General features: G+C 37.8%; 1 protein-coding gene across 4 annotated transcripts in view; it reads left to right on the top strand.

The window, feature by feature from the left end:
* LOC127434032 (glycerophosphodiester phosphodiesterase domain-containing protein 5-like) overlaps positions 1 to 12,818 on the top strand; it is a 34,531-nt gene that overhangs the window by 8,817 nt on the left and 12,896 nt on the right. For all 4 annotated transcript variants that reach the window (XM_051686459.1, XM_051686458.1, XM_051686461.1 and 1 more), the window contains exon 2: positions 5,825 to 5,989. In XM_051686459.1, coding sequence (XP_051542419.1) covers positions 5,873 to 5,989 — 117 coding nt within the window. In that variant the 5' untranslated portion in view covers positions 5,825 to 5,872. The remainder of the gene's footprint in view (positions 1 to 5,824; positions 5,990 to 12,818) is intronic.

The following is a 12,818-nucleotide window of genomic DNA, read 5'->3' as shown; positions in this document are numbered from 1 at the left end:
ACCTGTTTCTTTAAGGTTTCCTTTCATTCAAAAACGCTGTCAGTTAAGCCATTAACTAAATAGACAGTAAGGCAGTAAGCTACATATGTTTTCAGATGTTGCAAATTCAAAAGTGAGATCAGTCTGGTGAACATCCTACCAAATATTTCCTTTTATGTTTCATGGAAGAAATAAAGTCATAGGTTTTAGGAACAACATGAGAGTGAGTATTTGATAACAGAATGTTCATTTTTGGGTGTCAAAATCTGGTCACTCATTGTATTCTCGAGAGTAATTTCGAAGATTTTAGTGACAATTTGCCTTCCTGGTTGGACCTAACCTGCTATTCCCTTGCCGGTTGGCAGGGCTTCTGAACTCGGCAGCTGCCATCAGTTCTGTAAATTCCCTTCAGCATCAAACAAGGAGTATGTTTGTGCAAACGCTGCTCTGAAGTTTCTGAAAGTAGCATTTTTTTTAATTTTTTTTTTAAGTCTAGACATCTCAGTCAGCTTTCAGACATCCAAAGTAATGTGTCTGGTTTTGGATGAATGGAAAAAAGTAAAACCATTTATTTTTATTGGAACCATTTTAATGTGTTGCTCTTTACAAATTCCACTCATCCCTTTTGAAGTGGATCTGTGATGTTGTTTGAGAGCCCCTAGACACTTAAGGAGAGGGTCTGCTGGACTGCTGCAGGAACTTAAGCAGACAAAAGAAGCATCCTGTTGCTGGTCATCATACCTGTCGGAAAAGTCTGACGAGGCATGAAGGGGAAACAGGACTGAAATCAGACCTAGAATGAGGCTCAAAGCAGCAGGCTCATTTTACTCTCCTGATGATGGAGAATTCAGGCTTTTGTGAATCTGAAAAGCGCATGGTAAACTCAATGTCATGGAAACAGGCTGGAGCACGAAGCCCAACACCAAAGATAAAACACACAGCTGCTGGATACACACACATGCACAATTACAGCCATATACTGCTTCTCCTCTGCTTAAAATGGGGAGTGTGTCTACCACTTTAAACATTGAAAGATAGTGTTTTTAAGAGATTTCTGAAGAATGTGTTAGAATGAGGGTCGAAGGAACCATTTTGCTACTCCAGTAGCAGTTTAACTGCCTTGAGCGCGTTACCGTGGAGACATAGTGCGTGTGAAGGCTTCACGCTATTCTCCGTGGCATCCATGCACAACTCACCATGCGCCCCACCAAGAGCAAACCACATTATAGCAACCATGAGGAGGTTACCCCATGCGACTCTTCCCTCCCTAGCAACCGGGCCAATTTGGTTGCTTAGGAGACCTGGCTGGAGTAACTCAGCACACCCTGGATTTGAACTTGCGACTCCAGGGGTGGTAGTCAGCGTATTTACTCGCTGAGCTACCCAGGCCCCTGTTTTAAACTTTTTAATAGAATTAACAGAGCATTAACCTTAAAAACCACATCCATTCTGGAGAAAATTTAACTGGCTTTTAGCGCCACATAGTGGACATTTTACCATGAAAGTGCCGCGATAAGTGTAATGAACTACGTAAAATCATTTTGCAAAATGTCGCCACAGTCACAATTTTCATGTGATCAGGTTTGTCAAATGACTGAAAGCATTGTCATCTGAATGGGGTGAAGGATGTATAGAACTTCATGAACAACAAACATTCGAACTCTGAGTAAATATTGGAGCTTTCTGCAGAGTTCTTATAAGTATTAAGGATCTGTAGTAGTAAACAATATAAAATATTTGCATTGCACTTCACAGTGGGAAAATATTTTCTTCCATTTCCAGTGTGCAGTATAAGTAGCTCCACTTCCCAAAACTCAAATAATTTTGGGAATGACCTTTACCCCAGTTATTGCCCAGCTGTGTAATATATGATGTAGATCACTTGAATTTATTAAAGATTTATCCAAATATGGCTTCGATCTGACTAAATAGGAAAACAACTAGAGTGTGAACAACAGGCCCATCTATAATGTGTGTACTAAAAGCTTTATGCAAAACCATATTCACACTAGTTTTTTGTTAAGGGTCTAAAAGAAAGGGCAATAAATCAAATGGCTTAAACTGAAACCTTTAGAGTGATTCCTTCATTCTGAGCTGGTTAGATCAGAGTGACACCAGAAATGAGTCTGATAACCCAACAAAAATCTGGAAAAGAGGAAGATATATCTTGTGTACTACAGATGCTTTCACACTCTCCTATGAATTCACATTTAAACTTCAGCATTTTCATAGCTTGTTATTCTTTGGGGTGGCATGGGAATGATATTTTTCTATGGGAGAATTTTAGTTTTTTGGTGATGACCTCACATGAGCACAGTGGCTCTAATCGACAGGTCTGTTCTGAACCAGTTGAAGAAATAAAGAGTGCTGTGAAAGCTGGATTTTTGTCACCAGTGGGGATAACTGATATTTCAGCCTCCATAGGATAATAATTTGCCATTGTGCTTTGTGTGCTTCACCCCAGCTCCATCCTAACCAGGGGTTGTGTTAACCAAAAATTCTCCATCATTTACAGATTTTTTTTTAAACATTGACGGATAATTCCAAATGCTCTGTGTGTGTGTGTGTGTGTGTGTGTGTGTGTATGCGTGCGCGCGCCCTGTTTATTGCCTGCCATTAAGATGCGTTTCGGGCTGTCTGATCACAAGTAGACAGGGACATTGCCATTTACACCTGGTAATATGCTTCTCTTTTAGTCAGTTGTATTGAGATTTCGATTGAAGGGTCTCTGATTTCATGACTGCATACATCAATCATTACGTCAGTGTGTTACTGCATGATAATAAAGTGCAAAAAAGTGGTGAATCATTTCTGCCAATTATAATTAATCTTAGCGCAAACATGAAGTCGAGAGCAGAACCCTCTGTTATTTTAGTGGAGTAACTGTATTAACCTGAGCTTTACATGTGTGTGTTTCTCACCTGTGTCAGTTTATGTTGATATCAGGCCAATTGAAAAAATATTGTGAACTTGTGCAAGTGTCTATGTGCTTTCTGAAATTTTCCAACTGGAAAATTTCCTTTAAAAGCCACACATAACCGGTAAAGTTGAAAAATCTTGTTTTAGCACAGCAGTTGACTGACAGGTAGAACTTTCACCCAAGAACTCCTTGGTTTTACCACACTCGCTTGGGAAGTCAAAAATCTATTATATATCCACTGTCATATATTCATTAGAATGAATGCTATGCCCCTAAAAGTAGTGACTCCAGCCAGGTCTCCTAAGCAACCAAATTGGCCCGGTTGCTAGGGAGGGTAGAGTCACACGGGGTAACCTCTCGTGGTCGCTATAATGTGGTTTGCTCTCGGTGGGGCGAGTGGTGAGTTGTGCGTGGATGCCACGGAGAATAGTGTGAAGCCTCCACACGCACTATGTCTCCGCAGTAACGCGCTCAACAAGCCACGTGATAAGATGCGTGGATTGACGGTCTCAGACGCAGAGGCAACTGAGGTTCGTCCTCCGCCACCTGGATTGAGGCGAGTCAGTACGCCACCACGAGGACCAAGAGCACTCCAAATTGAGGAGGAAAAAGGTGAGAAGAAAGAAATGAAAACAAGTGTGACGGATTAAAAAATAGACCTTTATGGAAATTACTCCATCCATCAGAGGGATGGATAAAGATTTTTAGTGCAACCTCTGATCCAAACGATAAGAAATGACTAAGGAAGTCTCTTGTAGTAGCTTGTGTGAGTGGGGTTATTACTAGTGGTCGACCGATATATCGCAGAGGCCAATAAAATTTTCCTGTTTGACTGATTTGTTTTCTTGAGGGTGCTGAAAATCGCCTGCTTGCATGTGAAGCGACTGAGACATGTAAACGACCAGTTACATGCATCATGTTACTACAATAACAGACCAGTGTGCAACACAGTGTCATTTAAACGGTCCACATATCAGAGCCACAGCAGATGCGTTTGAGCTCATAATGTTAAAGTGCTTGCCTGTTTCATTCTCCCTTTCTCTCCTCAACAGTTCCCTGTAACTTTTAACTGTCTTGTCTAATGATAAAAAGGCAAATATCAATAAAACTAATATCATATATACCGTCTGCTTATATGCACATATCTCGTTTAAACAGATGTAATAAACCAACCTCACACAACTTGAGCAGATCCAGCGTCCTGTGGAGTGCTCATATATTTATCTCTAAAGCACGTATACTGTCAGCCTCTCCTCAGCAGTTCCCTGTCACTTTTAACTTTCTTTTCTAATGATAAAAGGCAAATATCAATGAAACTTCTATAATATACTGTTTGCAAGTATGCAGATATCTCGTTTAAACAGATGTATTTTACGAACCTCACGAAAATCCAGTGTTTTCTTCCCGTCGAGCTCTCATCTAATATCTTCTTCTGAAGTGCGTATTCCATCAGCCAGAATCAAAACTTCAGGATCAGGATCAAAAGTTCCCCTGTGGGGCCTGGGTAGCTCTGACTACCACCCCTGGAGTCATGAGTTCGAATCCAGGGCGTGCTGAGTGACTCCAGCCAGGTCTCCTAAGCAACCAAATTGGCCCGGTTGCTAGGGAGGGTAGAGTCACATGGGGTAACCTCCTCGTGGTCGTGATTAGGGGTTCTCGCTCTCAGTGGGGCGCGTGGTAAGTTGTGCGTGGGTCGCGGAGGGTAGCATGAGCCTCCACATGCTGTGAGTCTCCATGGTGTCATGCACAGCAAGCCACGTAATAAGATGCGTGGATTGACGGTCTCAGAAGCGGAGGCAACTGAGACTTGTCCTCCGCCACCCGGATTGAGGCGAGTAACCGCGCCACCACGAGGACCTACTAAGTAGTGGGAAAATATCACTACTGTATACAGTATTTATGTAATATTCACTATAATGCAAGTACTACTACTACTAATGCTAATAATAATAACAATAAATCAGTAGTAATTGTATTATATTTAAGCAGTATCTCACATCTGTGATGCTCTGTTACGCAGCACTTCATTTGATAAAATGAATACAATATTATGTTGAAAATCAATTGTTCTATTTTCATTTGATTAAAGTTTAAATGAATTAATTTGAGACATTTTGATGTTAAAATTAAACTGTTGATATGGAATTCAGAAACATTTAAACATAAAAACAGGTATCGTATCAGCAAGTATTGAAAAGGAAGTATCGATACTCATTCTCCAAAAAAATGGTATCAGGACACCCCAACTAAAAAGAATGGCCGATTCATTCAGAAAGTATGTGCAGTATGTTTTGTCGTGTAGATTCAAAAGAACCACCTCATAAGAGTCATTCATCCGGGAATTGGACCACACTGGTTGCGATGTATGTTATGAGTATCGTCAATGCATTCATTTGGTTCTAGTATTTATTTTTTTTAAAATGGAAATGGTTCTAAATTAGAATCAGTTCTCGGTTCCCAATCCTAATATTCTGCTTTGTTTTCTAAGTAATAATGTCTGTGAAATTCAAGTTCAATCAAGTTCTTGTTTTTGGAGGAACAGAAATTCTGATTGCAACATCTACTGACATTTCCAAAGTTTTTAATGTGATTGCATACTTCTATAGAAATGTCGTCCTCTCTCTTACACATGGCTTAAGACAAAACCAACAATAAACTCAACCTCTCATTACCTTCTACCTACAGATTCCTGAAATTATTACTGACATATTGTTTATGTACCTAGTCCATGGGAAGGTAGGTTTTTCTGTGGTATGTTGTACTTAGGCAAGTTTCCCAGACTCAGAGCTTAACGGCTAAAACCTTCGCTCAGTTTTTCAGTGCAGTATCAACATTGACAGTGTAATTTAGTTGCAGACAGATTTTCATCTCAGTGTTTTTGTTATGAAGTTTCTCAAACCTAGATGTACATGGTCATAATTGCAGGCTTGCAGTGTGTGAGTGGGATGTCTGCAGATCAGCTGTGGCCTGACTATGGTGAAACACCAACCCTTGCAGGTCTATGAGAGACAGCTGTGTTTGTCCTGCCTGACTGGGATCTACGGCTGCCGCTGGAAACGGTACCAACGCTCCCATGACGACAGCTCCAAGGTAACAACGGCATCATCATTTCCCATACAGCTATTGTGGGGGAGGCCATTGTATTCTAACCAGATAAAAGGAGTTGGAATTGCACACAGATGATTGAGGACAAAATGCCACAGATCTGATGAGCAATTGACCCCTAGCTAAGTCCCGCCTTTAAACATTGCTGACCAATCCTACATTTTATGAGAAAAGCTTTTGCTCTAATTAATACCTAACACTAATTCAGTTAAACATTGATTCCAGTTATGAATATCTTTACTATCCTTTTAAGGCTGATAGCAGAACTGAAGGGCAACTTGGTCTGTCGTAATGAAGCAAAATCCCTTTCTCCTAGACTGTCTGACTGTCTCTCCATCAAACTGAGAGAAACTCAAGCCAGGGTTTCACATTCCCTGGAGGACATGTTGTAGGTCAATTCCAATCTGTATACTACACACAGAGTGGATTAATAAGGTCCCTCTCTCAGCGTGTCTCTTTGTCTTGTTCACGCAATGTCTGGTGACATTCACTAGCAAAGCTATTCAAGCAGAAATGCCTGTTATTTTAACCGAGCATCCATTCCAGTACAGTGTTCAAATGTTCTGACCTGAACTTAGCCGCAGCCAGACTGGAAATCAACACTTATCTAATCTTTACCTAAACTACTCTAATATTGATAAGGAATCAAGCTCAAATGTAGAAATATCCTCAGAAGTTTAAAGACAATCAGACATATGAATGGATTTATAACTAGTTTCAATGATAAGACATAAAGCACAGTGTCAAATAGTGCAGTATGTGAAACAGAATGCTTTAAGCTATGTTGATGTCTATGCAAAGCACACAGACTATTCACTGCAGAAATAGTAAGAGCCGTATAGTAGTATGCTAGTCCAAACATAGCCATTGTCTCTATAAACCACAGACTCCAATTTTAGCTGAAGACTCGGAAAACTGGTGCAAGATGATCTAGAGAGAATATTTGTAATGCCTTTGCAGTTTCCCAGCTACACAATTTCCATGCGCTTCACATAACCATCTGACCGAAAATATCCAAGAATGTCTGCCAACAATAATGAAATTATGCTGTGTAAAATGGAAAAAATATCTACTCAACCAGCAAAGGTCTTTTGCTTTTGAACTGTCTGTCTCATATTGAACAAATCCAGTACAGTGGTTTTATGTTATTGTAAGACTACAATAATACACTGAAAAAAATGGAAAGCAGTTCTATTGAATATACTAAACCAGTACACTTAAAATCAACCTAATACATTTAAGTTTGAGATGAGAACATAATTATATTGTGTAAAGTCCAAGTAAAATTCAACATAGTCATAAAAAAGTGATATGATTACATTGATATGAAATTATCAAATTGATTCGGACTTCTAACAGATAGTGTTTACTCAACATAATTGATACTGCTTTCTCAATTTACTTAATTAAATTGAGTTAATCCAACAATTCTTTAGCATTTGGTCTCAACTTAATTTCATTGTGTACAATCCAACTATGTTAACTTAATCCAATTGTGTTGGGACTATGTGAAAAAGATTTGTTCCATCAAATTATTTCTGAAATGGGGCAGTGGATTTACGTTTCCCAGCATGTTTTGCATGAGACTGGATTGGGAGTGTAAATTTAGAAATTAAGTGTTATTTTAATGTATTTCTACACAACATGAAAGAAGTTGTGGACTTGTTATTGTTTAATGTTCTGTTATGTTGGGATTTAGATAAGTTACTCTCATGGTGGATATTTTTCGGAGGTTACCTTTGTGGAGAAGGATGAAGCTAATGGTTAGGTCTAGGATGGGTGATTAACAACATTGTACTTTGCTGAACATATGTGTGTATATTGTTATTGTCATGAAGCAAAGACTGAAGGATCATCAGCATACAGACTAATTGAGGATCAGTGTCATCCTTGTCATACTGAATAAAAAGATATCTATTATATGCTGATGTGTATTGTTGCTAGCCAGCCGCAAGCTATTAAGTTGAGTGGAGTCATTTGGACAGATCTAATTTAAGTGAGGTTAACTCAATTCCTATGGGTTTATACAACACAAAACATTTAAGTAGAGCCTACATTTTCATTTCATATTAAGGAAACTCATTTTCATTTTGTGGAACCAATGTCCATAATTGAATTACTTAAAACCAACAAAAAAAAAATTTCAGTGTAAGATTGTAATGGTGTTGTGTTAGCCAAGTGGGACATCTCACTCTTTTTCTCTGGCTGTGTTTGAAATTGCATACTATTCCTGTATACCTGTAAAAACGCAATGTGCCCAACTTGACTGATCAGTGAGTAATGTCAGCCACAAACTTGACTGATTATTTGATTGGGCTGCCTAGCGTTAAGACATTTTCAAACAAAACTGGAAAAAATAGCAAAAAATCTGTTATTTACGAGATAATTGTTGGAATATAACATGCAACATGGCGAGGTCATGTGACACCAAGGTAGAATACTACTGTTTGAAATGTTTATCATTTCATTTTACATACACGGCTCTCTGGAATACTAGGAATATTAGTAAATAATGTGGAGTATGCAGTAAACAATACACTAGTATTCTATTCCAAACATTGTAATGATTGAGTTCATGGGTTTTTATTAGGGTTTTCAATTTAAAAAATGGTATCAAATAATTACATCTTATGAAGATTAATTAATTGAATTAATTGCACATATTAATATTTTCAGAGAAAGGCCCCCAAATAAAAATAATTGGTATCACTTTATTTTAAAGTGTCCTTGTTATACATATTACATGTACTGACTATAGTAATAACAGTAAATTGTGCATATTACTAGCAACTAACACTAAACCAAACCCTAAACCTATAGTAAATACATGTTGTTAATTAATATTACTCAGTACTTACTTGTGTAATTACTTTGTTACAAGGACACTGTAAAGCGTAGCCAAATATTTTAATATGTTATAATTACTTAATTATAAATAATTGTATATAAATAATTATATATAATATATATAATAAATATATTAATTTGGGTCATTAAAATACATCACGTAATTGGGGCAGACAAGTAAACCATTGATTAGGCAATACCAAAAGTTGTTTTAGAATGCAGTATATTGTTTATTTCCCTATCATTGAACAAGCCTTTCATTGGACCTACAGTCCACTTTATTCCATTTATTTTTTAATTCCCCAGAAGTCATAAAATATGTTGCACACGCACATCTATGCAGAAATTAGTTCATCTTTTCGCTTCAACTGGGTCCCTTGTCATTTAGAACTTACTCATCAGAAGCTATGTGACTGGCTGGCTCAGGCTGTGTCAGCATGGTGACGATGTGTCCCATCCACTGAGCAGGTCTGGAGGAGATAATTGGATTGAGGAATTAGCAGCTATCAGCTGTGTAGAATGAAAGAACAAAGCCTCAAAATGCGTCTTCCATTGTAGAGTGACATCTCTCAATGTCTCAACTCCACTGAAACCTAAAAGACAAATACAGTACAAGTCAGTTCATTTTTAAGTCTATAACGGGGTTTGAATGGATTATTTAGGAAACTTTACATGAGTTGTTGTCGTACACAATTGTTTGCGGTTTGAGCTGTTTGAAGCATGTCGTCTGATGTTGTTGGAGGCTTTGTGTCCAAATGTGGTTGTCAGAGTTGGCAAAAAGCTTCAAGTATGTATCAAGTGCTGAATACCATTTAATATGGAAGACTATTGGGCATAATGCTAAAGAGAATTAACCCTCATCCTCTCATCCCTCTATTTATAAACACCTTCAGCTCTTTGGTCCATGTGGAGGACATGCATCCCATAAAATCCGTTCGTCTCCCAGTTTCTATATGACTGTCTTTCAAAGTTATTGTTATATTGTCAGTCAGCAGTCAAGTATAGTGTGAATTATGATATTCCAAGGCCACATCCACTCTAAAAACTCTAAACTTTCAGTTTCCTTGCATCATCATTTGCCAAAGTATGTGGTAGTAGAGTAGTTTTTGGTGGAGGAAAACACCGTTCTAGTGTGAATGAGAAGCATAAACGTAGCAAAATTAACAGATTTCCTGCATAGCTGTGCTAGTTTCAAAACAATATTTCATTTACATTTATTTATTTGGCAAGTAAATAAGTGTGTGAGAAGTGGATTTATGTATATCAAATCAAAATCACAAAATAAACCCTTTCAGCTTCATGTCATTGTCCTGACTCCCTGGTCTTGTTTTATTTCGTAACAATGTCCTGCTACATTATCCCTTACATATTCCAGCTGTATTTTCAAGTGACTGAGGTCTGCTGAACTCCAACACCAACCACTGTGAAGACATTGCTTCAGTTGCTTGGCGCTTTTCCTTCCAATAATAAGCTTAAAAGCTAATGTCATTTGACACGTACATCATGTAAATTGAGCCTTTCAGTTTTTTTTAAATGAGTGTATCTTACTCTAGAATTCTCAAGTACAGCACAGAATCTTGAAAGGTACTGAAATTCATTTTATAATGTATTCTTGCAAGATACTAGATTAAATCTTTGGGATGTCCCCATCCACCGAGTAAGATCTTTTACACTATTGCCAGTGTTTCCCCTAGGATTTCTTTCAGCAGCGGTGCTGCATTTTCTAAAATAAACATTTAGAAAGTTATAAAAAAATACCCTAAATCACTTGAAGAATACAAACAAACCATATATTATTGTAACTGTCTATTTATTGGCAGTAGAGTGCATCTGTCCTAATCATTCCTTTTTGTTCTCTATTTATTAACAAAAATTAAAGAACATGAATCAATCATTTCAAAACTTCTATAGTTTAAAGTTATATAAAACGCCACAAAAACCTATTACTACAATAAATGTCATATTTATTTAGTGGAGTAAATGAACTCTAGATGATGTTTCTCATAATCTGATGTGACAATTTTTGTAAATCACACCTTAACCAGAGTCTTTCACAACCAAAACAAGTCTAATTATGCTTTATTAAAATCTGCGTATCTACAAATCTACTGAGAGAGTATTTAAGCATTATAAACGTGTTTTTCCCCACAAATGACAGCAAAGCATAGCTATCATTCTGTGCATGACTATACAAAAAGACAACAATATTCACGTTAAAATAATTATAAATGGTTCAGTTACATCCTGATATTATTGTAATGTCAACAGGTTTGTTTTCCCTCATAATTCTTTCAGCTACTTTCTCTTATTGTTGAACAAGATTACCAAAGTAAACAAATGGCATTCCTCAGTGAAGTGGCATATTTGTTTAGTGGGTCAAACCAATTATGTGTTCCTTCACAGCCCGCACTCAGATGATATTGGCTCGTGCTATAGTAAGTTTTTACAGTCATGAAAAGCCACCAAAGCAGTATCGCACTTCAAATAGAGATCATTGGCTACAAAAGGAAGAGGTGTCAATGAATGAAAATTATGAGTCATTGTATGAAGGTGAACAAACACTACTGTATCACTACTGCACACAGCTGACTGGGACTAGCAATCGCTGCGTTGCCTCAAGAATATTTATGAACCACGTGAAATTTCAGCAGCGGCGCTCATAATTCAGCAGTGGCGGTGCGTCCACGGTGACCATGACTGGTCTCCCAGGAAACAATGCTTTTGTGCCAGACGATACCTTACTCTCTCTCTCTGTCTCAAAGACCTTGCTGTGCTGAAAGTGTTATATTGCTAAAGTAATTTGCTGTGGAACATTGTGTGGTGATGTTTCTATGGTTAAGGAATTTAATTAAACTTCTGTCATTTTCTTTTTTAAACTTATTAGTAGTTGGTTAAAAGCTTACAATTTATCATGATGCCAGAAAACAGTAGGGCATCTGAAAAGGTATTGGACCCACTGATATGTAAATAGAACTGGATTGCTCATGACGTCATATCAGTGAAACCACTTTCTGAAATCTGCATGTACATCCCTACAACGCAAACGACCTTCACATGTAATTATTTATTTATTTAAAGTCGGGAATTTTTCGTTTCCTGAAGCCCAAGCGAGTTATGTGTATCTGTATCAAATAATGTCCACCTCTAACAAACTTCATTGGCGAACGGATCAGCTGAATGTTAACAAGTTCACTGAAACTGAGGTAAGATACAAACAGACATTTTCAGACTTATTTATTGTGAACATCGAAGTGTTTGTTCAGAGTTACTTGTTTTATGTTTACATCAAAAAAGTGCCTTGTTCTCGCGGTCACTTGAATAAGAGTGTGCGCGCTCTCTCCCTCTGTCACACGCGCAGAGAGGGATGCACGCTAAGCAAAGTTGGTTAATTAAACTAATACGCTTGGTTTAAATGGCAAACAAATGCGTATTTATAACATGAATCCATGTATGACTACAGAGAGCACAAATCCTGGTTTTTTTTTTTTTTTTAAGGGTATTTAGCAATCCCGGTCTGACTTTTTTAAAGACCAATTTGGGGGTAAGAATGTGTTGTCACCCTAAACAAGCAGATGTTACAGCTTTTCCTATTGCATTGAAACTTGTGGACAGTTTTGCCGCCTCCTTTGGTGATTTATGTGCTGCTCTGATAGACAGAACACCGGGGCAGGTGAATGTATATCTTCTCCCTCATAACGGATATGGATACGAGCACATTAGCCTCACCTCCTGCTGGCAGTTTACCGTTGCGTCAGCGATCCAGTTCTATATATAATATATATATCAGTGATTGGACCTCAGCAGCCTGTGTCCTCTCCCTGCCATATTCTATATGTGATAAATGACCACCAAAATTCAACATGACATCTTATTTGCAACACATTCCTAATCTTATTGTGCATGATTCACCAGCGCACATCATTCCAATATTTGATCAGAATTAAGGCTGTCAATCGATTAAAATTAA

This window comes from Myxocyprinus asiaticus, chromosome 43, assembly GCF_019703515.2.
Source record: "Myxocyprinus asiaticus isolate MX2 ecotype Aquarium Trade chromosome 43, UBuf_Myxa_2, whole genome shotgun sequence".
Lineage (NCBI taxonomy): Eukaryota > Metazoa > Chordata > Actinopteri > Cypriniformes > Catostomidae > Myxocyprinus > Myxocyprinus asiaticus.
The sequence above is the reverse complement of the archived record's forward strand: the minus strand, read 5'-3'. Positions and strand labels throughout refer to the sequence as shown.